The sequence below is a fragment of the Lithobates pipiens genome, unplaced genomic scaffold (genome assembly GCF_037356315.1).
Source record: "Lithobates pipiens isolate NorthernLeopardFrog02 unplaced genomic scaffold, aLitPip1_a1.2 Scaffold_8, whole genome shotgun sequence".
NCBI lineage: Eukaryota > Metazoa > Chordata > Amphibia > Anura > Ranidae > Lithobates > Lithobates pipiens.
The window spans coordinates 148172279-148199947 of record NW_027507903.1 but is presented as its reverse complement, the minus strand read 5'-3'; the positions used below and the strand labels follow the sequence as shown (position 1 = coordinate 148199947).

The window sequence follows — 27669 nt, the reverse complement described above, 5'->3', positions numbered from 1 at the left end:
CATTCTCAACTTCCATCATGAAACTTCTTCTGCTCCTCACTGCCCTGGTGGCAGGGGTTCTATCCAAGAAAACATTCATAGGGTAAGTATACAAGATGGCAGAGTGCATATTGCTGATATTCAAAAATGTTAGCATTTTTGTGTAGTTTAATAGACATGGGTAGGTACTAGATTAGGTTTTGAAGATGTTTCCTAGAACTAATCTCACAAAGTGTGTTACACACAACCAACCAGATTTTTGCTGACACGTTTGCAGATGTTATAAAGTTAAAGACAACATTTAAAAAAACTATTAGAAATAGGTTTTTAGTTCCTCTTTTAAAATTTTTACTAAGGGTCATTGTCCCAGGCAAATTTCAGTTCAGAAACCTTTAATGGCCAACTAAAGCTAAATTAATGTGGAGACTATTGAAGTATTGAGTACTACAGTAATGAGTAATACAATTTTAGTTAGACTAGACATATATTTTAGCATACAATTCTGAGACATCTGCCCTCTTCATGAGAGGGCAGATATCTCAGAATATGCACAGATAGTCAACATAAAATAAGGATCACAAGATACAGCAGTACTCTTTGTTGCCTTTATATGAATGGACTACTATTTATTTTCTTATAAGTTGGTATACGGCACTTTGTGCCTTCAGTGAAGATTTCTTGGCATTTGTCTCTGAAATGTCCCTTACCGACATCTTTTTGGTCTAAAAATCCTGAAATTATAGCTGCCCCACCTCTCCAGTACCTTCTCAGCCAATAGAAACATGTCTGTATATACTGTGTGTACATGTATGTGTATACTGTGTGATTGTATACTGTGTGTGTATATACTGTGTGGCCCCATAATCTCTGATTGCCTGGGGGCCCCATAATCTCCTATTGCCCGGGGGCCCCATGAGTTGTCAGTCCGCCCCTGGACACTAGTCATCCCTATGGAACATATTCCTGCCAGAAACCTCAGCTGAAGAGAATCCAATTGCATTAATACACATTGGTGTAAACAAAACCACTGAAACTTTAACTGCATTTTAAAGTAAGCTAAGTAAAAAGATAGTAGACAATGTAAAAGTAAAGCCATGAATCGTTCTGCCCACCCCAAGACAGCCTGAAAGGCCAATGAGCTGACCCTTACACTGTTATATAGGGTGGTCCACTAAAAGTTTTCTTCTCAGTAAACGTAACTTTTAAGATGCAGGAAAATATACCCAGTGCACAGAACTGTAAATTGGTCTAAAAGATGTTTTTAGCATATTCATGTATGAATGTTTCAAAATTTTCAACATTTCAGGGGATTATTCCAACAGAATTTTTTTTTTTAAATGCTGTTGATTTCTTGTCAAAAAACATGATAAACTGGCAATTTTGATGTTTTTTAAAGCTGAAGTCTAGGCATGTATAATAGACACACATGTATGCAGCTCGCTAATTATTAAAACATCATTAAATATATATTGTTTCTTAAATCCGAGCAGTGTAAGTGCCTGAATATGACCAGGTATCAGCCTCTTGCATTCCTTTTAGAGAGGTTCAAGTGTGAGAGGAAGCAGCAGAAAGAGCCAATCAGTACTTGTGCTGAGAAGGAACATGCTGATAAATAAAAAAAGCAAAGTGACAGGGAGGTGAACTTAACACTGGCTGTGTCTGCTTTTCAGTGGCGGCTGGTGTTTATTTTTTGGGGGGGTGGCGAACAACCACCAGCAGAACCCCCCCCCGGTCAGTCATCAAGCACGGTACTTACCCCAACTAGGTTGTGGGCAGGTTGCGGGCTCCTACAGGCAGTGGCTCCTGTACCCTTTCCTCCTCTTCTGCATCACGGCGGCTTCCGCTGTCTGTATCCTCCCTCCTCCTCCTAGGTGTCCAATAGGTCTCGAAATCTGCTTCCTGATTGGCTGGGAGGAGGATTGGCGTGCCGATAGCAAATATTCTTTCTCTATTATCACACACCTGGGTGGGTTCAGAGCGCAGTGCTCTGCGCCCGGCCCCACCCTTTTTTGAAGCCTATTAGAGCCTCTGGCTCTAATCACATGCTTCAACCCCCCCCCCCATTGGAATTCATGGTCCGGCACCCTGGATGTAGATCAGGTGGCTAGACGCAGGGATAGGGGGGCGGCGCCCACGCGCCCCTAATAGATAATAATGCCGGCACTGCTGCTTTTACTGTTGAGTCAGGGGTGGGTCTAGGACAGTCTGAGCACAGAGAAAATGGGTTAAATTGTGTTGGCCATGGAGAGAGATCCAGACTGAAAATACTTTTAATTTTATCTTTTAGTAGACTTTTTGGCTGGAGTTCTACTTTAACATTACAGATAACAAAGAACAAGGAACAGAAAAATGGCATAAATGCCAAATATCTTTTTTTTTTGCACGTATATAACAATTTTTTTTCTGCACAGTTGGAAATTCTATAAATACAGTATTTATTGGCGTATAACACTCACTTTTTCACCATGAAAATCGGGTGTAAATAGCGTGTGCGTGTTATACGCCAATACAAAAATTTTAGTTTTTTTCCTGAAACTTCCCTATTAAAATGAATGTGCGTGTTATACACCTGTGCGTGTTATACACCGATAAATACAGTAGTTTATTTCTGTAATGGCTCTTAAACTACTATACAGTACATGGATGGAGCTGAAAGGAAAGTTAATCGAAGAGACACATGCTATAAAAAGATTTTAAATAACTGTCTATTGTTACCAGAGTTAGACAGAGCATATGCCTTTTTAAAAAAATTATTTAAAATGAATAAATTGTTGTTGCTCATGACTGGGCATAGGTATCTTAGTGAATCCAAATCTTTCAATTATGCATGGATAACAAGTGATATAGCCATATTTTAAGCAATAAACCACCCTATAATCCTAGCATCCATTCTGGCTACCCGAGTAGCCTGCCTGCCTCCTTCAATTAACAGGGGGAAACTCAACCCATATAAAATCTTGGATGCTGGCACATTTTGTTAAAAATGGAAAAGACAGGGAAGGGTAGTCTGTTAGGCAGACAAATTGCAAGAACATATATTTGCTCACTACTTTTTGTAGAACCTTGGGAAGAAATCATTTTTATGACAACATAGTTTAATCTATGTTAAAGTCCCAGGAGCTGACAATTAATGTACTACAAATGTATTGAAGTCAGAATTTTTATGGGTAAAACAAGAGGTTTGTTTCAGCAAAATACATTGGTGTTAAAGTCCCAGGAGCTGATAACCTACTCCCAATCTTAGTACATGAGGAGTCCATTCATACCAGAACCGTTCAATCATCTACTCATACTCCATTCATCGATCACGTTTAATTTACTACAGCGTCTATGAATCGCAGAGCTGGGCGTAAAGGGCGGGCTTAGTCGGGTCTCTTAGTTCTATTTACTACCACCCCAGAAGATTACAGTGTAGGTGGTATAGATGGAAGAGGGTTTTTCCAAAAAGAAGAGCCATCAGCACAATGGACACATCCTACTGATAGTAAGTTAATGTTTCTTGTGCAGATTTTTCAGTTTTTTTTTTTTTATTTGGATAAAACATAGGCTTTAATTTCTACATGAGACCTATTACTCTACTATATATTGTGAGTTAAACGTGATATAAAATATATATGAATGGTTGTCCTTAAAGCAGAGGGATATTCATTTTAGTGGCGCAGGTGGATGCATTGTGCCATAGTTTTAAATTACACAATATAGTAAACTTTATAAGTTTCTCCTCTGCAGAGAGCAGGTACTGCGGGTCAAGGCAAACAACAATGAGCAACTCGGTCTGCTGCAAGATTTACAAACTTTTACACATCTGCAGGTACAAACACTAGCACATTATTTGCAAAAATGTTCTTTACAGTATATAACTTTAAAACATTTTTCCCCCCAAAAATGTTAAGATTAAATGTTTGTTTTTGTTTTTTAAAGTTCCTTTATGTGAAGGGGCCCAGTCTGTCAACCTTTTCTCTATTACTTGCGCTACAAGTGATATTATAGTCTAGCAGAGATGCTGCAGCCACAAAAATAATGTATGCTGTCCACTTTTCCTGCCAGTCAGGAAAGAATTTTAGGAAACTTATCAACATAACTCCTGCCATAGGGCTCATATAGATGTAGGTCTATTACAGTAGACTTGCATTAAAAATGTACTTTCCTTAATTCTTTTTTAAATTTACCCTGACTATGTAGATTTGACTGTTATTCACTTTACTGTTTGACATTTCTTTGGGAGCTGCCAGGCCTATTGAAATTGTTTCCTGCTGCTTCACAAGTTCTTCAATCACGAAAAAAGCAAATAAAATGAAGGCTTTGCTTAAATTTTAGCATTTGGCTTTGGTTGCTGTTGACGATGGCCTCTGTTTACTCTTCGTACTATTATTCTATTCTCTTCTATTCTATTCTACCATCTCTGCCCAGATACTACTCCTAGCCTGTTCCTGATAACTGGTACTTTTCCTTAGCTTGTTTAGCTGCCAGTGTCCACCAACTAAACTATTTCAGCTGTTGCCAGGGTCTGGGCTACTGCAATATGGATATGGAGAGACTGCCCTTTATTCTTCTCTCCCTTTACTGAGATACTGATGTTATGTTGCACCATCCTCCCACCAGCAGGGGGAGAGCTAAAGCCAAGCAAGGCCTTGGACCTCTATCCCAGGAGTCCTGAGAGTTGTGGTTTGAGACAGAAGCCATGTAATGGCTACACTATTAAACTGCCTAGGAAAGTTCTTCCTTTTGGCACATAGCGAGTTAGAGTGAGAGAGAGAGCGTCCATATGAGCTTGAGGCTGGGAGGGAAGACACCCGGGGGCAGTGCAGCACTGCCCAAATCACATCACAGCACACACCCCACTGCCACTGGCATACTGAAGCATCCACTCATTCCTGTTTCCCGCCACCGATTATTGAAGGCTTTTGAAGAGAGACCAAGGGGACCCCACTTCTGCATCCTGGGGACTGGTGAGAGGGCTATTTGCCCATTACTGATACAACTAGCGAGGACTGGGCCCCTCAGCCCAAGACAGCAAGTGTACCCAATCCATGCTGCACTCATGTTGCATTCTATACTACACTTATTCCAAAACTAGACTGCACATATAGAAACCTATACCGCATTATACTGAATCTTTACCGCATTTGAACCACATTCACCCTTGCATCTGTGTCAAGACTATACCATACCTATACTTTACTTATACTGCATGCAGGTTTACTGAGACTGTTGTTAAGTGCACTAACACCCAGAGATACTCTGCAAACCCCCCCCCTTTGTCCCCATGTTACCTCCACTATCATCCTTCCTTTCATTTAGACAGTGCATACCCAGTCACGATAGGATCGCCACCATGAATGCACTCTGGCAGTATAGTTCTAGCTCTTGGTAGATTAAGCTCTACTACTGCTCACTGCTGCACTTAAGATGGCCTTGTTACTGTTTATGCTGATATGGATGCCAAATGTCATCTTATGTCTAGTCATCAATGTTATTACCATTGTTAATCCATTGTATGCTTGCCTAGATACAGACCAAATGGGGTAACAATATATTAGGTTTGTCTACCTGGTTTGGTGGTTGTTTTCTTTCATATAGAAGTAAATTGAGTACTAAGTATTAGTAGCAATACAGAGCTTTGCACCTTACTAAAGCTTATTTCCACTATACTCTGGCTTTTTAGGCATCCTTTCACATTCTAGCAAGTCTGCACCTAATTTTCATTCAGGGTCTTTAAAAACAGTCCCTTTTCCCAGTCCTCAAATTTGCTCAATATGCCTGACACGCTCTGCCTGTAGAACATTCAGCATCTAAATCAGACACTGTTCCTCCAAAAGTGATTCTTATGCCGTGTACACATGATCGGACGAGAGTCCAGCAGCCAATTGGCCCATGTTTGGGCTCCGGCTGACTTTTTCTTCCCAAAAGTCCGGCGGACAATGCGCTCGTCTGTGTGCTAGTTCACCGGACTTTTGAAATGAACGGACTTGCCCACACATGGAGTAAAGTCCGTTCATTTTGAACGTGGCTCCAGGTAGAACTAGTGAAAGAAGTCAATGTCACAGCCTCCATCCACAAGATTGACACCTCGCTAGCCCCGTCACCTGGTATGGATTTAAAGGGGAACCCCTACGCAGATAAAACAGCGTCCATAGTAGACCCTTATCCGAGCATGCAGCCTGGTCGGTCAGGAAAGGGGGTGGAGATGAGCAAATGCCCCCCTCCTGAGCTGTACCAGGCCGCGTGCCCTCAACAGGGGGGTGCACCTTGTCTCCGTGTTGATGAGGACAAGGGCCTCTTCCGGACAACCCCGGCCGATAGTTTTCGGGGTATACAAGAAACGAACAAAACTCTGGACAGCCGCACTCCGGATTAAGTAAAAAATGAAAATGCCTTTATTTCTTCAAGTAAAAGGATTCCATATCACACGAAACATCACACGAAACCCAGTGCTTACTCATAGCGATAGTTTTCGGGGTCTGCGGGCAGGGGCTTATCAGAATCCAGAAGCCCCCTGATAATAAAGGGGCCCCCAGATTCCGGCCCCCTACCTTATGTGAATGAGTATGTACCCCTACTCATTCACCTGGGGAAAAACATGTACATAAAAAAAACACAACACAGGTTTTTAAAGTACTTTATTAGACAGCTCCGGGGGTCTTCTTCCGTCTTCATGGGGTCTTCTGGCCAGGCTCCTCCGCTATCTTCTGCTCTTTTGCTAGCTCTTTTACTAGCAGAGGAGTCTGACTTTCTCCTTCGTCACCGCTGCCGTCCGGGGGTCTTCTTCCGACTTCGGGGGTCTTCTTCCAACTTCTGGGGTCTTGTCCCGCTCTTTGGTTCTTCTTGCCGGGCCTCCGCTTTCTTCTTCCAGCTCTTTAACGAGTGTTAGCCCAGTCTTGTCGCTGTCGTCGCCACTGCCTTCTTCTTCTTCTTCTTCTTCTTCTTCTTCTCCTCCTCTTCTTTAAGGCTGGAGAGACCTAGTCTGCCCGGAAAAGTCCGGTCATGTGTGGGCGTGTGTGTGCAGGTCCTTAGTAGCATAAATATATGTTCCCACATTTGATTATTCTAGTGGCTTTCAGTGGCTTCCAGACATGTGCCATGCAGAGTCAGTATATGTACCACTAGTGATACGTGTCACATATTACATAGCAATATTTATTATAAAACTTTATAGTGACTTAACCTCGTATCAGATACTACCTGACTGGTAATATGCATAACAAGTCCCTTTTTACATTTTAAAGCTTGATTTCTGGACTGAACCTGCCAAACCTGATATTCCAGTTGATGTCCGAGTTCCCTTCACAAGTCTTCAGTTTGTGAAAGCCTATCTAGAATACAACAACTTTGACTACTCTATCATGATAGAAGACCTGCAGGTAGGTTACTTAAACTTGAAATGTGCGTAATGATTATAAGAATATTTGAATGTGATTACTGGATTTGCTTTTTCTAGTTATTGATTGTTACATATTTCTTGTAGCAAGTGATCAACAAAGAGAAAGAAGAATTGGAAAGCAATGAAAGAAAAGAACGCAACTCTGGCTCTTTTGACTTTGGAGCTTATCACACCTTGGATACTGTAAGAAATCAAATCTATTTGATTTTACAAACTACTGATTCATAACCTTCTGTGCATGGTGTCCAGCAGTATAATATCAATGCTTTGTTTCTGGCAGTAAATAACTTTAACCACTTGCCTACCGGGCATGAACACCCCCTTCCTGCCCAAGCCATTTTTCAGCTTTCAGCACTGTCGCAATTTGAATAACAATTGCGCGGTCATGCAACGCTGTACCCAAATTAATTTATTTAATTAATTAAATAATGTGTTTTTTATTTCTTGCGCTCTAAACAAAAGAATAGGGACAAGTTTGAAAAAACACAATATTTTTTACTTTTTTTTAATTTTGCTATAATAAATATCCATTTTTTTTATATATTGCACAAATTCAGTATAGCTTTGCACAGGAGAAGGGAGCTGGACACTGGGGGAGGGGGGACTGTCAGTGCAGCTGGAAGTGCTCAGGGTTCTCAGCTCACAGTCTACAATGATATTAGTACAAGGAACCACACTAAGCCTCTGTCTCCACTAGTGCAACTTGTCATGCGACTTTGGACACATAAAGCTGCATGACAAGTCATAGCCCATTGATTTCAATGGCACCAGTTTCCATCTATGTGACTTTGAAAATCAGCAACTTTGAAAAGGTACCTGTAATGCTTTGATGTTGACTAATGATGTGACTTAGATCCAGAGAGTGTAAAGTTGGATCAAAGCTGCACTCAAAGTCAGAAGTCACACTCCAAAGTTGCACTTTAGCCTTAAGCCGCGTACACATGGGTGGACTGTCTGGCCAACTAAGTCCGTCAGACAATCCGACAGACAGTCCGTCCTACTTTTGAATGAACGGACTTGACCACACACGATGAACAGACAGTCCGTTGAAAGCTTGCACGATGATGTGTACAGCACGTACGACGGGACTAGAAATAGGACGTCCAATACACAGCAATGTAACCTTTCGCCGTGTAAATCCTTTCTGAGCATGCGCCATACTTAGTCCGTCCAACTTGCCTACTCACGAGCGGACTGTCCGCTGAAACCAAAGTTGGACGGACAATATTACGGAAATTCCGAAAGACTTAGTCCGCCAGACTGTCCGCTGAAAAAGTCCGCTGAAGCCCACACACGAGCGGACTGTCTGCTGAAATGTGTTTCAGCGGACTAAGTTGGACAGACAGTCCGCCCGTGTGTACGCGGCTTTAGGCTACCTTTCCACTAGTGCGACTACAAAGCTGTGCGATTTAGAGTGCGACTTTGAGTCCAACTCTATACCCTGGATCAAAGTTGCATCGAAAGTTGCAGCAAAGTAGTGCAGGCACCTTTTCAAAGTAGCTGATTTTCAAAGGTGCATAGATGGGGAAAAATGTTTTGACTGGACTTCCACTTTAACCACTTCAGCCCCGGAAGATTTGGCTGCTGAATGACCAGAGCATTTTTTGTGATTCGGCACTGCCTCACTTTAACTGATAATTGCGCGGTCGTGCGACTCTGTACCAACAAAATTGCCGTTCTTTTTTTGACAAATAGAGCTTTCTTTTGTTGGTATTTGATCGCCTCTGCGGTTTTTATCTTTTGCGCTATAAACAAAAAAAAAGAGTGACAATTTTGAAAAAAAACACAATATTTTGTACTTTTTGCTATAATAAATATGCCAATTTTTTTTTTAAAAAAAGCAATTTTTTTTCTCAGTTTAGGCCGATATGTATTCTTCTACATATTTTTGGTAATAATAATCGCAATAAGCGTATATTGATTGGTTTGCACAAAATTTATAGCATCTACAAAAAAGGGGATAGATTTATATCCTTTTTATTATTAATATTTTTTTTACTAGTAATGGCGGCGATCTGCAAATTTTATCGGGACTGCGACATTATGGCGGACACATCGTACACTTTTGACACATTTTTGGGACCATTGCCATTTATACAGGGATCAGTGCTATAAAAATGCACTGATTACTGTAAAAATGTCACTGGCAGGGAAAGGGTAAACACTAGGGGGCGATGAAGGGGTTAACTGTGTTCCCTGTGTGTGTTTCTAACTGTAGGGTGAAGGGACTGACCTAGAGGAAATGACAAATCGTGGTTCCTAGCTATTAGGAACACACAATCTGTCTCTCCTCACAGGAGAGAACACGGATTTGTGTGTTTACACACACATACCTGTTCGCCTCTCATGCCTGTGATTGCTCGTGGCCGGCGGATCGTGCTAACCAGTCGCCGTCATTAATGTTGAAGCCATATAATGGTTTGTGAGAAGTGTGTGTGTCTCTGTGTGTGCCATGTGCTGCAGTGAACAGAACATACTTACCAGGCTTGCCTGTTTTATGTCTCTCTCAGGCACCTAGGAACCAAAACGGGGACATTATCCTTCTCTGCCTGTCTAAGGAGAGAAGGGATGGGGCAGAGCTGGGCAAGACAGGGGCAGTTAGAATGAACAGTAGGCATGCCTGTGTAAAAGAGAAGGATAACGTTTTCAGGAAGTGAGAGGCAGCTTGCAGAATTCAGATAAAGGGAAATAAGGTTGTCCCTGAAGAACAGGAAGAAGCTGATTGTCTGGCTTTGACTGATAGCAATCAGCTATACAGAAAATGAATGTCAAAGATAACAATATTTTACATACTGGACTGGACTTCCACATTAAGGCCCATGCATGAATCAGTTACACATCATATACCATTACTTTTACCGTATACTTTAATCACTTCAGCCCCGGAAGAATTGACCCCCTTCCTGACCAGAGCACTTTTTGCGATTTGGCACTGCATCGCTTTAACTGACAATTGCACAGTCGTGCAACGTGGCTCCCAAACAAAATTGATATCCTTTTTTACACAAATAGAGCTTTCTTTTGGTGGTATTTGATCACCTTGGTGGATTTTATTTTTTGCGCTATAAACATAAAAAAGCGTCAATTTTGAAAAAAAGTGTAAAGTGTGTCCTAGGGAGTGATTCTAACTGTGGGGGGGGGGGGGGGGCTGTGTGTGACACATCACTGATCAGAGCTCCCGATTACAGGGAACGCTGATCAGTGACAGTGTCATTAGGCAGAACGGGGAGATGCTTGTTTACATTAGCACCTCCCCGTTCTTCCTCACCGTGAGACGATTGTTTGTGAGAAGTGTGTGTGTCTCTGTGTGTGCCATGTGCTGCAGTGAACAGAACATACTTACCAGGCTTGCCTGTTTTATGTCTCTCTCAGGCACCTAGGAACCAAAACGGGGACATTATCCTTCTCTGCCTGTCTAAGGAGAGAAGGGATGGGGCAGAGCTGGGCAAGACAGGGGCAGTTAGAATGAACAGTAGGCATGCCTGTGTAAAAGAGAAGGATAACGTTTTCAGGAAGTGAGAGGCAGCTTGCAGAATTCAGATAAAGGGAAATAAGGTTGTCCCTGAAGAACAGGAAGAAGCTGATTGTCTGGCTTTGACTGATAGCAATCAGCTATACAGAAAATGAATGTCAAAGATAACAATATTTTACATACTGGGCTGGACTTCCACATTAAGGCCCATGCATGAATCAGTTACACATCATATACCATTACTTTTACCGTATACTTTAATCACTTCAGCCCCAGAAGAATTGACCCCCTTCCTGACCAGAGCACTTTTTGCGATTTGGCACTGCATCGCTTTAACTGACAATTGCACAGTCGTGCAACGTGGCTCCCAAACAAAATTGATATCCTTTTTTCACACAAATAGAGCTTTCTTTTGGTGGTATTTGATCACCTTGGCGGATTTTATTTTTTGCGCTATAAACATAAAAAAGCGTCAATTTTGAAAAAAAGTGTAAAGTGTGTCCTAGGGAGTGATTCTAACTGTGGGGGGGGGGGCTGTGTGTGACACATCACTGATCAGAGCTCCCGATTACAGGGAACGCTGATCAGTGACAGTGTCATTAGGCAGAACGGGGAGATGCTTGTTTACATTAGCACCTCCCCGTTCTTCCTCACCGTGAGACGATTGTGGGTATCCCTGCGGACCTCAGGTTTGCGGGACCCGCAATCACAGTTATGGAGCCCCCGGCGGAGCGCGAGCCCGCAAGACTCCTCTTAAAGTCCATGTACAGGTACGTTAATCTGCCTGTACGTGCCCTTCTGCCGCAGTATATCTGCGTGAGGCAGGGCTGGACTGAGACAGAAATTTGGCCCTGGACTTTATCCAGACCAGCCCACTTACATTTTGAGTGTCCCATCAACACTCCCTTACATCAGAGTGTCCCATCAGCACCACCTTACATCAGGGTGCCCCATTACCAGCCCCCTTACATGAGAGTGTCCCATCAGCACCCCCTTACATCAGAGTGTCCCATCAGCAGCACCTTATATCAGAGTGTCCCATCAGCAGCCCCCTTACATCAGAGTGTCCCATCAGCAGCCCCCTTACATCAGAGTGTCCCATCAGCAGCCCCTTTACATCAGAGTGTCCCATCAGCAGCCCCCTTACATCAGAGTGGCCCACTGAGCCATCGGCCCACCGGGAAACTCCCGGTAGTCCCGATGGCCAGTACATGCCTGGCGTGAGGCGGTCGGGAAGCGGTTAAACAGAATAAAAATAATACTGCCCAAAACTGACTCACAATGAGCTGGTTTTCCATTGCTGGCAGCAGAACATTATTTAACATCCAAACTGCAAGAAAAGTTGTATTATTTGCCATCTCTATATACAGGTCAGATATGTCTAACTCTACATCAGGCTCTGGCATTAAACAGAATAATTTATGTTAAAATATATATATGAAAGGAAGACCATTTTTTTTTTCTAATTGTATTAATCAAACTCTAATTAAAGTATATCAAATGCCAAACCCTTGCCAGGGTTTTATTGCTGTCTCTGCTGTGAAGGTGGGAGGGTTCACTACCATTACTTGTCCTGGTGGCCACTGTCACCAGATCTGAAAGTGAAGAAAAATACAACATTTTGATTTGTCACTAGAACAGTAATAAAGTAGGAATCCTCGAATATGGATATTTGTCTAAAGGGGGAATTCCCTATTTTTTTTTTTTTTTTGCATTGTCTACAAAACAGTAAGCGAGGCAAAAATCTATGGAATGAGCCGGAAAGAAAAAATTATATATATATATATATATATATATATATATATATATATATATATATATATATATATATATATATATTAGTTCCCTATATTTTGGCTTGAGGTATACTTTCAGTCACTTTTCTCTTGAACATAATATGTATTGTATTATATAATATTATAATTTGTTAAATGTATGAAGCAATGTATTTTTTCGGTAATCTCTTTTTTGTCTTCTTTATTTATTATAGATAAACTATGCCATTGACCTAATTATATCAGATTACAGCTCAATTGTCAGCAAACAACATATTGGTAACTCATTTGAAGGGCGTCCCCTTAATGCTCTTAAGGTGATTATATTATTGAGATACAGTATGCAGTAGATAATAATTACATATTTATATATTCGATAATATATTTTTAAATTGACTTTCTACAGCCATAGTTGGCATAAGCTGTGTGTAGTACATGTTTAATACCAAAGCACATAACAAAGTTAGATTTTCTAGGGAAGGAAACAATATTTAAACACCAAAAAAGTGAAATATGCATTACATGACCTTATTGATAGGTTGTAAAAAAAATGATTTGATATTGATAGGTTGTAAAAAAAATGATTTGATATTGATAGGTTCTAAAAAATTACATAAATTCAACTTACAGTTCAGCACTGGAACCGACCACCCTGGCATTTGGATAGATGCTGGTATTCATTCACGTGAGTGGGTTACTCAAGCTACTGCCCTGTGGACTGCACGTAAGGTAACTACAATCTACACAATGGAGGGTAACAAATATTATTGTGCTTCCCATAATCCAATAACAGTCAGAACCCTTACTATGACATAGGTGTGAAGAATTGTATAGGTTAACTTATATATATCATTTGGTAAACTTTTACATTTTTTTAACCTTTGTAAACCTCTTAGTACCTCAACCAACTGGTAAAATATAGGAGAATGATGTTAAACAAATCGAAATCCTTAAAAAACAGAATGTAAAAGCCCCAGACAATAACTCCCTGCCAATACCCCCCTGTTTTAAAGGTACATTTGTTTACATCAAAATCTGATTTGTATTTTTAAAGCTTGCTTCTGACTATGGAAAGGACGCATCTATTACCTCTTTGTTGGATAATTATGATGTCTTCCTCATGGTTGTCACCAATCCTGATGGATATGTCTACTCTCACACAACAGTACGTATCTAACCTTAATGATATTTTCTGTGTGGTACCAAGTTCAATTCAATGTAACAATACCAAATTGAGTCTATTTCTTAGTATTCCAAAGGTGATATGAGAAGAAAGCATACAATAATTCTTTGTAAATTGCTGTGACAGTACAAACATACATGCAGAATTCTTCAGTGAAATAAATTGAGATTGCTTTCATTAGTTGCCTTTCTAAAGGAACTGGATTTATAGCAGGAATGTATGTTGGAAAATAACAAGGGGAGCATTTCTATTTATATTTGTATTGCAGGTTAGGCTGGTTGGGTAGGAAGATCCATGTGGAATTTCAGCCAGCAGTTTTTTTTAAGCTTTATTCTATAAATTATGCCATTACTAAGACCAAACGTACTGTTATTCCTTGTGCATTATTTATTTATATATTTATTTAGTCTTCTATTGGTTGAACATGATTGATGTATGTCCTTTTCAACCTAACTAATTGTATAACCATGTAACTATTTGCTATGGCTGTGTTAAAAATAAACCTTTATGTTACCTTTTAAAGTAATGTTCTTTTTGTTTTGTTTTTTAGTTTATGAGTTATATGTATATTTACTTTACTTACACAGTCTTTGTTTTAGAAATAAACATTTAATGCATTACAAAAAGATTTTCAGAGCACTATGACATAACTAAAGAGGCAATGCAAGAGCATGTCTTGTGGCTGTCTCTACAGACTGAACTGTCTAATGATAGATTAGCCACTTTAACCACTCGCCGACTGGTGCACACCAATATACGTCGGCACAATGGCAGCAGTGGGCAAATTGGCATACCTGTATGTCCCCTTTAATTATTTCTAAACATATTACTAATTATTATTTTTAGAACCGTATGTGGCGCAAAACTCGTTCCATCAATAAAGGTAGTGCATGTGAAGGTGTTGACCCCAACAGAAACTGGGATGCAGGATTTGGAGGTAACTACAACTTTACAAACCTTGGATTATATCCACATTTCAGTCACTGTTTGCCACTACCACCACCCCAAAATATTAAAAGGTGGTTTTGATTTTTTTTTATTATTGTTATCAGATATGTTTTGTAAACTATTGATTTCACATTTTACAGAGGATAAGATAAACCACAACAGTAGGGTGTGTAATATTACCTAATATGGGATTCAGATTCTCACTAGACAATATGTTCAAAGAATCATAATACTAATTATATGCAACCTGCAAAGTTGTAATGAAAGTATAGCTATTGGCTTCAGTTGTCATTGTTTTTTTTTACAAATGTTTCACATGAAAAACTTGATGTTGACATATAGGCATTTTATTAGTTCTGTAATGACCAATCTACAACCAACAAATTAGCATGCCATATCTAAAGAAGGGATAGAAAGATAAATAAATGAATAAATAAATACTGTACATAGATAAATACATATTTTATTCAGTCAGTTACACTGAATTGTTTGAAAACTAAGACTGAATGTCTATGTGTATGGTCTAGAAATTCAAACTTCATACATGCAGCAATAATACTAAACTATTATTTTTTTAATGTAGGGCCAGGAGCTGATTCTGACCCCTGTTCTGATGCATACCATGGACCCAGTGCAGAATCAGAGGTGGAAGTAAAGTCTATTGCCAACTTTATTAGGAGTCATGGCAAAATCAAAGGATTTATAACCATCCACAGCTACTCTCAGTTTCTGCTTTTCCCTTACGGATACAAGCGCACCCTTCCTGCTGACTACACTGAGCTGGTAAGTCTATCCAAGTCTAAGCCCTTGTACACACGGTCGGAGATTCTGACAACCAAATCCATCGGATTTTGTCAGACGGATTTTGTCCGAAACTGTTGCATACACACGGTCTGATAAAGTTGTCGGAAAATCCGATCGTTCAGAACATGATGACGTTATTTCGTTACAACGGGACTACCATCAGGCTAGTAGCCAATAGCTTTGATGTAGGAATTTGATCTGAGCATGCGTGGCACTTTGTCCGATCGGAATTCTCTACACATGATCGGAGTATGTCTGATCGGAGCATTTTGTCTGAAAATTTTACCAAACAGTCCGATGGAGACCACACACAGTCGGAATATCCGACAAAATGGTCTGATCGGACACATTCCGTCGGAATCTCCGACCGTGTGTACAAGGGCTTAGATTCAAAGCACTTAATAACATTGCACTACATACAATATTTATTCATAGTAGTCAGTCATGTTGGCTTGTGCAATAAAATGAAATACTGTATATACAGAAAGCAGTCTTTGATGACTAGAATTATAAATACTGTCAGAACAACTCTAAAGAGATTGGTGACTCAACTTACCTGTTATTTCTCATGCATTTTTTATTGCTATAGAATTAGTAAGAAAATGTAACTTTTTTTACAAGCTGCATTTAATGAGTAGAGTTGGGATAGACTTAACATGGATTTTCAGATAAAAACATTTCTTGTTGTTTTGGAGTGGTAATGGGATAAGAACTTCTGTTTAGTTTTCGCATTTCTTATTCTCCAATGGGGAGATTTATCCTCACTTTCTGCCATGACACTGGGATAGATCTGGGAAATCTCAGTAATCAGAACATAGACGGACATTGACAAAGGCCTAATAGAGCTTTTCTACGCAGTGATAAAAAGGGACTTTGCTTGGAGTTCCACTTAACTATTTGAGCTAATTTTTCATCTCAAAGAGTTACAATAAGGAGTTTAGATGAGTAATTTTTGCAGATTATCTCATTCCTGGGGAAAATACAAAATTTTTTAATTATTACTAGCTACTAACATTCATTCACTTTAAGATATGAGAAAAATGACTGTCAATGTCACATGGCTAGATGTAAAATAGCAGTTTGATTATGGTCATTTGCATTATAACCCTTGAAGACTCCTCACCTCCTGCACAATTTGAGCCTATACGACACTATCCATCCATATTTATATCTGGCCATGTGACAATCTTCACAGTAATTATACTCATAGCGTGTTTCCCTGAAAATAATTTTTGCAACAAAAGACACAGTAGGGTTTATTTCCAGGGTAGATCTTACCATGTAATGTGCTGTCTTCTCTCCCCCTCTGTCTTACTGCCAGCAATCCCCAGTGAACGCCGTTAAAATGCTTATAAAATCCTATTACAGTAGAATATAATGTGTGTGTTTTTGTAATATATAATTTGCCAAATGACTTCATTATAGCACCCCTCTGTGCTTCTATGATCTGCCGGAGCTCTCTTCCCCGCAATTATATTACAGGAACACACATTGTACATTTTATATACTACTGTAATAGAGTGGATTATAGGATTTTACAAGTATTTTAACCACTAAAGCCCCGGACCAATTTGCAGCCAAAGGACCGGGCCCCTTTTTGTGATTCGGCACTGCGTCGATTTAACTGACAATTGCGCGGTCGAGCGACGTAGCTCACAAACAAAATTGGTGTCCTTTTTTTCCCACAAATAGAGCTTTCGTTTGGTGGTATTTGATCACCTCTGCGGTTTTTATTTTTTGCGCTATAAACAAAAATAGAGCGACAATTTTGAAAAAAATTCTATATTTTTTACTTTTTGCTATAATAAATATCCCCAAAAATATATATAAAAAACATTTTTTTTTCATCAGTTTAGGCCGATACCTATTCTTCTACATATTTTTGTTAAAAAAAAAATCGCAATTAGCGATTGATTGGTTTGCGCAAAAGTTATAGCGTTTACAAAATAGGGGATAGTTTTATAGCATTTGTATTAATATTTTTTTTTACTAGTAATGGCGGCGATCTGCAATTTTTATTGTGACTGCCACATTATGGCAGACACATCAGACATTTTTGACACATTTTTGGGACCATTGCCATTTATACAGCAATCAGTGCTATTTAAATGCACTGATTCCTGTGTAAATGACACTGGCAGTGAAGGAGTTAACCACTAGGGGGTGGGGAGGGGTTAAGTGTGATGTGTGTGTGTTTTTTTACTGTTGGGGGCGTGGCTTGGCATGTGACGTCACTGATCACCTTTCTCTATAACAGGGAACAGACGATTAGTGACAGCCGCACTAGGAAGCACGAGGAGAGGTTTGTTTACACATACCTCTCCTCGTTCTTCAGCTCTGTGACCCAATCGCTGGACACCAGCGGCGATCGGGTTTGCTGGTCCCGCGGCCACGGTCACGGAGCTCAGGACCGGGTCGGGAGTGTGCCGCCGGCAGCGAGTACGCAACCCACAGCTTGGCACTTAAAGAGCAACGTACCTGTACATTGATGTGCCAAGCCATTCCATTCTGCCGACATAAATGTGCAGGAGGCAGTCCTTAAGCAGTTAAACTAGGGCTTATTTTCGGGGTAGGGCTTATATTGCAGCTTTCCTGGAAAATAATGCTAGGTCTTATTTTCGAGGTAGGTCTTATTTTTGGGGAAACACAGTTTAAAGCATATGTTTGTGTATGTCTATATAGCATTTCAAAATGATAGGAGGTATACATCCACTGAATTGTTTTTAATTTCTAGTCTTCTCCAAACAATTGGTTAGTCCTAGCTAATAAGGTGATTACAGAAGTTATCTCAGCCTACATAAATGAATGTTAAGTGGATATGCTTTACTCTTTCTAGAACACAGTTGGTAAAGCTGCTGCTAGCGCACTGAGTTCTCTCTATGGCACCCAGTACAAGGTTGGAACAATCGTCTCCACTATCTGTAAGTCAAATTTCTAAAATCCCTTTACCCATCTTTAGATCTCTTCTAGCCACAGGACTACCACAGGACAACCATATACATTGATGTCTTCACATGCCATGAATATAAATGTAATCATTTTCTCTGGCTGTAAGGCCGCGTACACACGCGGGGACTGTTCGCTCAACTTTGTCCGTCAAACAGTTTCAGCGAACAGTCCGCTCAAAATTAGCATGGACGGACTTGCCCACACACGACGAACGAACAGTTTGCTGAAACCGTGCGCGATGACGTGAACGGCACGTACGACGGGACGGAAAATACGACGTCCTATACACTGCATTACAACTTTCGGCGTGTAAATCCTTTCTGAGCATGCAAGGAACTTAGTTTGACGAACAAGCCTACACACGAGGGGACTGTTCGCTGAAACCAAGTTTCAGCGGACAGTTTTTCGGAATTTCCGAAAAACTTTGTTCAACAGACTGTTCGCTGAAACTGTCCGCTGAAAGCCCACACACGGGCGGACTGTCCGCCGAAACACTGTTCAGCGGACAAAGTTGGGCGAACAGTCCCCGCGTGTGTACGCGGCCTTAGTGTGTATTACATTTATACCAAACCTGTCAGCATAACGAAATGCCACTTTGGAAGAAGAAAGCCAAAAAATACTGTAAAATTGAATTTGTTTTTTGATGCTCTCAACCAGAGTTTCCCAAGTAGGGTTCTATAGAAACCCAGGGTTCCTCCAGAGGTTTCTAGGTGTTCCTTGTGCAATGAACAATTCCTGCCCGTCAGATAAGTTCCCACTGACCATGGATTTTTTTTTACCTATCTGTAATTAGGTAATTCTTCCCAATGTCCACAAGTGTAAGGAGTATTCTTTCCACTGACCATCATGCTTATATATCATCAGATATAGTCATTTTCAGCAGGGATTATCTGACACCGTAAAATTATTTCTCTTTCAATAATTTTTATTGAATTTCATACTTTGGTAAATACATCATGTATAGACAGAAAATAGAAGTAAAGCAAAAACATAACATAAAAAAAAACAGAGAATTCAAATGACGCAGGATGCATCAATCAGAAAAAAAAAAAGGTCAAGATATACAAGGTATCTTATACAGATATAATTGGGGCTATTATATGTCAAGAAGGGCTTGGAGTGTAAAGATCCACTTCATTGAAAATTTGTAATAAAGATGTATATAAGAAAAAGGGACACAAAAATTAAAAAAATATATATATATATGTAAATATATATATATATATATAAATATACATACAGAAACATAGATAAAAAAAAAGGAAGGAATTTGATTAGATTTAAATGTGAGGTGTAGAAGATTTAAGATATAAACATATCGGCAACTTCTAAGGAGACCCCCAAGGTCACCACTCCACCCCAATGGGCTCACACTGTGGAGTGGGATAGCTCGGGGGACTCCCGCCGAAGAACTCCCCATCTACGTCCTTTTAAACCCCCGGACAGCACCCAGAAATTGTGCTCCCCGGAGGGAAGTGAACAGCTGGACTGCAAAATTCCCAATTAAATTCCAAATGAACTCTTTAGAACTAGTAAACTCTAGTCCGAACCACAAAGGTTAACTAAGGAAAAATGTAGTAGAATAAGGTAACATCTGATCAATTACTAAATATGAGAAATCCTGCTTAAAGAAAAACAACAACAAAAAAAAGGAAAAGTAGAAAGTGTAGTCAGGAGAGAAGAGGGAGGGTAAGGAAGGGAGAGTTGTACAGGATTCAGGGTCCTGGCTCCATCCATGTAGAATTTAAGACAGAAGGTGTCCTGGAAACAATTGTACTTGGATGTGTTGGGCCCATGGATCCCATGTCATTTCAAATTGTTGAGTGGTATTCCGTAATTTAGCTACTATTTGTTCCTGAATCATAATCCATGAAATTTTTTGCCTGGTAGCCACAAGAGAAACCCTAGAAGTTTTCCAAGCTTTTGCTAAAGTGATCTTGGCTCCCAAGCACATAAAAAAGATTAGTTGTTGAGTATGTTTAGGGGTATTGTGTAGCCTGCGGTTCAGAAGGATATATGAAGGATCTTGTGGGATTGGGGCTTTCGTGACCTTCCTCACTAGATGTATAAAGTTATTCCAAAAGTTTCGTATGCGAGGACAAGACCACCATATATGTAACATTGTACCTAAAAGACCACATCCTCTGAAACAGAGCGGTGAAATCTCTGAGTACATCTTTGAAAGTCTCACAGGAACATAATACCATTTCGTTAGAATTTTGACATTAGCTTCGATTAAGGAAATATTTAAAATACCTTTGGAAGAACGTCTAAAAACTTGAAACCACAATTCCGTATCTAGTTGGATGTCCAAGTCTTCTTCCCAAGAACGAGCATATGTCGGTTTGTCACTCCTATCTGCCAGGGACGAGTAGATAAGGGAAATACCTCCTTTGCGATGACCATGTTTTAAGCACCATTGCTCGTAAATCGTAACATTGTAACTATTTGGTTTGTCAAGTTCAAGAGAATGTATAAAACGTTTAATCTGTGAAAGTCTCAATCGTTCTGAATCGGGCATCTCTAGTTTGGAGTAGCAGTGTCCCATTGAGATGGGTCCATTTGGTGTAATAAAATGTCCAATTCTGAAAAGGCCCTTGTTCAACCACCAATGAAAATCTTGGATGTTCAGGCCAGGAGGGAAATCAGGATTATGGAATAAATGTACGAGAGGTCTCAGTGGGGAAATCAGGTGTTCGTTTTTGTATAGTCTGTCACAAAGTGCTAGGGATTGAGAAAGCGTTGGGGACAATATGGCAGGTCTTTGCTTTGTTGGTCTCCATATTAGATGATCTAATGTGTAGTCAGGTACTGCCTGGTTCTCAATAGAAACCCAGTCTGGACAATTGGTTTTAGTATATATTGCTGAAAATTGTGCTAGTTGTGCTGCTTGATAATATAAAAAGAGGTTAGGAAGTCCTAAACCACCTTGGGTTGTCCGGCGGAACAGGATGTCACGCGCCAGTCTATGTCCCTGTTTTCCCCAGACAAATCCAATCACTTTTGATTGGAATTTGTTGAGATTCGACTTTTTAATAGGTATGGGAAGGGCTCTGAATAAGTACAAAATTCTAGGAAATAGGTTCATCTTGACTGCATTGAGCCTGCCCAGCCAAGACAATCCTTCTTTAGACCATTTAGTTAAATCTGCTTCTAAAGATTTGAAGGCGGGTGGGTAATTAGCATTGTATAAATTACTGACACATTTGGTGAGAGAAATACCTAAATAGGGAATCCTATCTCTAGCCCAGGAAAAGGGAAAGAAGGGCGCAAGTCGGGAGATGGTTAATGAGGGAACCGAAATATTGAGAGCAACTGACTTGGAAATGTTAACTTGGAGACCTGAAATAGTTCCGAAATCCCGAAGGAGATGAAGTAAGTTGGGGGTGGAAATTAAGGGTGAGGTCAGAAATATAAGCATATCATCAGCAAAGAGAGCACATTTATGCTCTTCTAAACCACAACGAACACCTTTAATATTTATATCTGCTCTAATGGCGATGGCTAGAGTTTCTATAGCTATAATAAAGATTAACGGTCACAAGGGACAACCCTGTCTAGTACCTCTATGGATATCTAATGGTTGAGAGAGGTGGCCTAATAGACGTACTTGAGCAGAGGGGGTTGAATATAGGGATTTCAGAATGTTCATAAAATTTGCTCCGAAACCCCATTTGGTGAGAATTTCAAAAAGATATGGCCATGAAACAGAATCAAATGCCTTCTGCAAGTCCAAAGACAGCAGAAGGCCTTCTTGTGCCGGGCCCCCGTCCCAGTGCGAATTCAATAATGATATTAAGTCAATTGCCCTTCTCACCTGATCCGTTCCCTGTCTCCCCGGGATGAAGCCCACCTGATCCTTATGAATATAGTTAGATATAAAACTGGACATTCTGTTGGCTAATATTTTAGTCATAATTTTAAGATCATTATTGATCAGCGAAATGGGTCTGTAATTTCCCACTTCACTAGTATCTTTACCAGGTTTCGGAATAACAGAGATAAATGCAGTATTAGAATCATTCGGGAGGGGGGCTCCATCCCGGAGAGAATTAAAGAAACGAGCCATGTAGGGAGCTAATTTTGGTCCAAAAGTCTTATAATATCTGACTGAGAAACCGTCGGGGCCCGGTGCTGATTCTGATTTAAGGGCTTTTATGACGTCAAGTATTTCGGCAGGGGAGAAGGAATCATCCATTAGTTCTTTATGAGTTTGATGTATGTAAGGTAGATCGAGGTGATCGAGGAACTGATTTCTAGCTTTGGAATGTGTATGAGTTGTCTTAGAGTAGAGGTTTTCATAAAAATCATGAAATGATTTCAAAATTTCTACCGGATTTTGTGTAAGGGTACCCGATGATTGTCTGATTTTAGGGAAGACCAAGGTACGAGTTCGCGGACACAATTTACTCGCGAGTTTGGCACCTATTTTATCTTTTTGATAATAGAAGCGAGCACCTGTCCATCGCAGATGTTTTTCTGCTGAGGTAGTGAGTGAGAGATTAAGTGCAATGCGTGCTCTATCAAGTTCAGCCAGGCTCTCTGGGGTAGGATGTTTTTTATGACTTTTGCTAAGTGTTTGGAATTCCTCTTTGAGTCGTATAAGCTCTGCGGAGTATTCCTTTTTGAGTCGGGCTGAGAGTTGAATTATTTTACCCCTCATGACCGCCTTGTGTGCCGCCCACAGGGAGCCTGGCGAAATTGAGTCTGTATTATTATCTGTAAAGTAGTCCGAAAGGGCTGAGTTTAATACCGCACAGTGAGCTGGATTGTTTAGAAGAGACTCATTAAGCCTCCATTGGAACGGTCGTTTATCTCCTCCTCCCCCTCTAATAATTAATGAAACGATGGAATGGTCAGAGAGAGAGGAATCATAAATTTTGGAGGATTCAACCAAAGAGATGAGATGTGGAGGAATAAAGATATGGTCTATTCTGGTTAATGTATTATGAGGGATAGAAAAGTGAGTGTAGTCTTTGGATCGGGGATTCATTTCTCTCCATATGTCTATTAGGCCTGCTGATTGGATGGAATGTGCAACCCTAAGACTGCATTTAGGAGGTCTTTTGGGCATTGGCTTAGTAGGATTGGATCTGTCTGAGGAAAGGTCAAATGAGATGTTTGAATCTCCCGCCAGAACAACAATTCCCTTCAGATGGGATTTCAGCGTCAAGAGAGTCTTTTCAAAAAATTTGTCCTGGCGGGAGTTCGGAGCATAGTAGGAAACAAATGTGTATGTTACTGTATTAATTGATCCAGAGACCAGGATGTATCGGCCTTCTGGGTCTCTAATTGTTTTAGAATGATGAAAATGAACTTTGTTGGCAAAGCATATCGCAACCCCTTTTGTTTTATTGGTAGCATTAGCTAAATAAAATTGAGAAAAGTTTTTGTGAAGGAAAATGGGGTTATAAGAAATGGGAAAGTGTGTCTCCTGCATCAAGATAACATCAGCTTTGAGGGCATGAAATTGTTGCAAGATTTTACGCCTTTTCACTGGGGAATTAAGGCCTTGAACATTATTGGACATTATACGGAGATCAGATTGTACCGGTGAGGTAGAGTTCATGGGAAGAGCATGTAGGAGTAAATACTATGAACAAAAGGAATACCTGTCTTTGTGGTGATCCCTGGCAGATAGGAGATGACACCTGTTCTTTTGAGGAAATGCTTGTGAGAAAAAAACGAGGAGAATCCAACCAGGCCCTGATCCTGTACAAGGGAGATGGGAAGGAAGATGTGATTAGACTGGGAAGGGTAAGAAAGGGAGAGTGGAAAGGGGGAAGAAGAAAGTAGGGAGATAGAAATCAAATAAAAGTGCATCAGAATATGCATTATATAAAATAACAATTCAAGCCAAAAAAAAAAAAAAAAAAAAAAAAATTAGTAATGTATACAATAAATAAAATAGGAAGGGAAAAAAAATCCCAAAGCGGCCCAAAAGGGTCGCTGTAAACAAACCCCGGTAGGAGAAATAGTTCTCCTATCGAAGTAAACAGGGGGGTGCATTGTACCCACCCTGGACAACCTCGCCACATAGGTTGATTATCTCAAAGGCACTAAAACAAAAAAAAATCTGAGCCCAGACTATAATAAACATAGGGGAAGTATAAATAATGTGCAACTGCCCCCCTCTTCCTCTACAATATGAGTGACCATGACTTAATGTCAAAAAGAGCCATTATGAGAATAAAAATAAAGAAAAAAAAAACCATCAGATAAAGAGCCGAAAGGTCAGTTGGAGAGAAAAATAAAATTATAAAGGAAGAGGGGTCTAATACAGGCATTACAGTAAATTTATATGTCAAAAGGGAGAAATATTTTGAAATTTTCCACTTTAGAAAAGAGAGAGAAAAAAAAAAAAAAAAAAAAAAAAATATCCTTTTTAATGTCTTCTGTGGGAAAAAGCCTGGAGAAGTTTCCAGGAAAAACAGGACCAAATGTCAACCCGGTCCTGGTAAAGGTTTGGCCCTAAGGACAAACCGTAAGGAAGACAAAAAACTTTTTCTTCCTTTTTTCTGTCCCTTTTTTTTTTTTTTCCTTCTTTCCACAAAAATTGGACAGTTCAGGTGTATCTTCAGGTTGGTGGAGATTCCCTCGATCTCTTGGGCATCTGTTTCTGCCATATTTGCGTCAAGGGGCTTGTCGGTGAGGGGCGTTTGGATGACGAGGATCCTTTCGGTGTAGAAGTCTGTGGAAGTTCCTGGGTGATCATTCCCAATTGAAGCAGGAGCCGTTCACCATCTTGGAACGTCGAGAAGTGGTATGGTTTATTATTATAAGAGAAATTCAGGCGGAGAGGAAAGGCCCATCTGTAAGGGATTTCATTGCTCGTCAGAACTTGAAGTAGAGGTTTAAGAGCTCGTCGTTTTTGGACTGTGTATGGTGATAGATCGGTAAAAATTTGTATGGAATGATCCTGAAATGTCAGAGAATCTGAGGTTCTGGAAACTCTCATTATCTCTTCTTTCACTGAATAGTAGTGAGGTTTCACTATAATGTCTCTAGGAAGACCATCTGAGCGAAGAGGTTGCAGAGCCCTGTGAGCCCTGTCTAATTCTAGACGATCTTGTGAAATAGTGGGAATTAAGCTTTTGATGAGGTCTTGGATAGCGAGATGAATGTCCTTGATAGATTCAGGAATGCCTCTAACACGGAAATTATATCTCCTCGACCTATTTTCGAGGTCGTCAATTTTGGCTGTGGCTGTTTCTAAATGATCCTGGAGTTCTTGAATCCTGGCTGTGTTTTGGTTAATGCGTAGGCATGACTGATCTGATTTTTGCTCTATTACATCAATCCTGGTTCCTAGTTGTTGCAAATCAGCATGGATGGAAGCTGTGATCTGTGAGGCAGTCTGAGATAAACCTCTGGACAACATTTGAGAAAATGCGTTCATCATAGAGGCAAAGTCTGTGGGAGGTGAGGGCGCATCTTTAGGAACTATGTCCCATGGGGTAAAGCTTATAGGTAAAATATGCTGTATGGATGAGTTACTTTCCCCCCTAATATGACTCAGAAGAGGGTCTGTGGATGCTGGGGATAGGGTCCCGAGTTGAATTTCACTCACTGTGCCGTTTGAAGTTGAAGTTGAGGTTGAAGAGAGGTGCTTAACTGTGTAGTCTTGGTCCGCTATGGATTCCTCATTGCAGGCTGTATTTTGTGAGGTAACGGCGGCCATCTTGGATCGGCCTGACCTCTCTAACGCTGTGGAAAGCGCGGGTTTGGGGTTCCGTCGGGACTAAAACCGGGCATTCGTGTGAAGCCTGCGTTTTCCCCAGTCCGAAGTGACTGTTTGCCGGTAGAAACGAGGGCTCAGAACGTCGTGGCGGCGAGCGTTAGTCCAGGGTGGCGCGGAGCTCCCGGTCTATGCGGCCATCTTGGACGCTTCCGCGCATGCGCCCTCCGTAAAATTATTTCAAGCGTTCCACAGTATACACATATAATAAGTGCGTATCAACACAAGTCAATTTCAACAGCAATACATATACTAAAGGTGAAAAATATATTCAAAGAGCAGTGACATACATTTCTTCAGAGTGCATTTACTCAATGAGAAATGACAAATGTCCAAACAAGATGAAAAGCAACATATGTCCCAATACAATGGAATATGACACCATCCACCAGTGAAGTGAATAAATCTTGAAGAAACAGCCAGGCACACCTCGTGCCCTCCACCACAAGTAAAAATGGCCTAATACCGGATGGTATTGATCCCTTTAAAAGAGATCAACAAGCATGTAAATAACAAGCTTCTATACACCCATACATTATACAATTTTCTTATACAACGTATGTTCAATTTCCTTTAGATTTAACTTCAAACTATGTAGTGCATGGGCCTGCCTGATGCAAATTAAAAGTGTTGTTAGGTTTGACCTCGTATGATATGTTTTTTGGTAAATCTAAAGGAAAATTGTACAAGAAAATTGTAGCAAAAGAAAAAACTGCGCTGGACAATAAACTAAAAATAAATAGCTGCATCACGAAGTGGGATACACACAAAATACAATAAAAAACAAAAAATGTTGCGCTCTTGTGACCTTAAAAAACCTCAGTGAATGAGTGAACAATCTGGCTGGCACGTCTGTAGGGGGTCCCCTGGTCAGGACTTTGGCCATGCGAATCCTCCACTAGTGACCGTTTGCATTACAAAAATGGTGATGTGAATATGGCTCAATGTATAATGCATGGCCTTCTTTTTTTTTAGTTTTTTTTAAGGCTAATACATAATTGGTATTGCAATCAATGTTATCAGCTTTCCCAGCTATCTTCTGTTAACAACAATGCAACGCCCTTATTTTTTATTGTACTATTTTTTTTAAATATGCCCCCATGGGCCTCCATGTTGTATGAGTATGTTAATTGTAACAAAACTAATTTTGTTCTGATAATTATTATTTTTTCAGATCAAGCTAGTGGAGGAAGTATTGATTGGAGCTATGATATTGGAATTAAGTATTCATTTGCCTTTGAGTTGAGAGATCAAAGACGTTATGGCTTCTTGCTTCCAGCTTCTCAGATCCTACCAACTGCACAGGAGACCTATCTAGCTCTTAAAAAGATTCTGGAGCATATTCGTGATAACCCTTATTAAACAAAACACAGTTGTGCAAGGTGCTTAGATAGTATGTATATTATGTCAATAAATTAAAAGATGGATTGTAATATAAAA

At 40.2% G+C, this 27669-nt stretch overlaps 1 protein-coding gene across 2 annotated transcripts; it reads left to right on the top strand.

Annotated features, from left to right (window-relative positions):
* Positions 1 to 27669, top strand: LOC143963909 (carboxypeptidase A2-like). Of its 2 annotated transcripts, XM_077473645.1 has the most exons (11): positions 1 to 82; positions 3709 to 3790; positions 7206 to 7340; positions 7445 to 7543; positions 12823 to 12924; positions 13238 to 13336; positions 13662 to 13772; positions 14637 to 14727; positions 15322 to 15521; positions 18379 to 18463; positions 27404 to 27669. In XM_077473645.1, exons 1-11 carry the CDS (start codon positions 18 to 20, stop codon positions 27589 to 27591), a joined length of 1257 nt encoding a protein of 418 aa, XP_077329771.1. In that variant the 5' UTR covers positions 1 to 17; the 3' UTR covers positions 27592 to 27669. The 2 variants fall into 2 exon arrangements, with proteins under 2 accessions (XP_077329771.1, XP_077329772.1); XM_077473646.1 differs by lacking the exon at positions 18379 to 18463.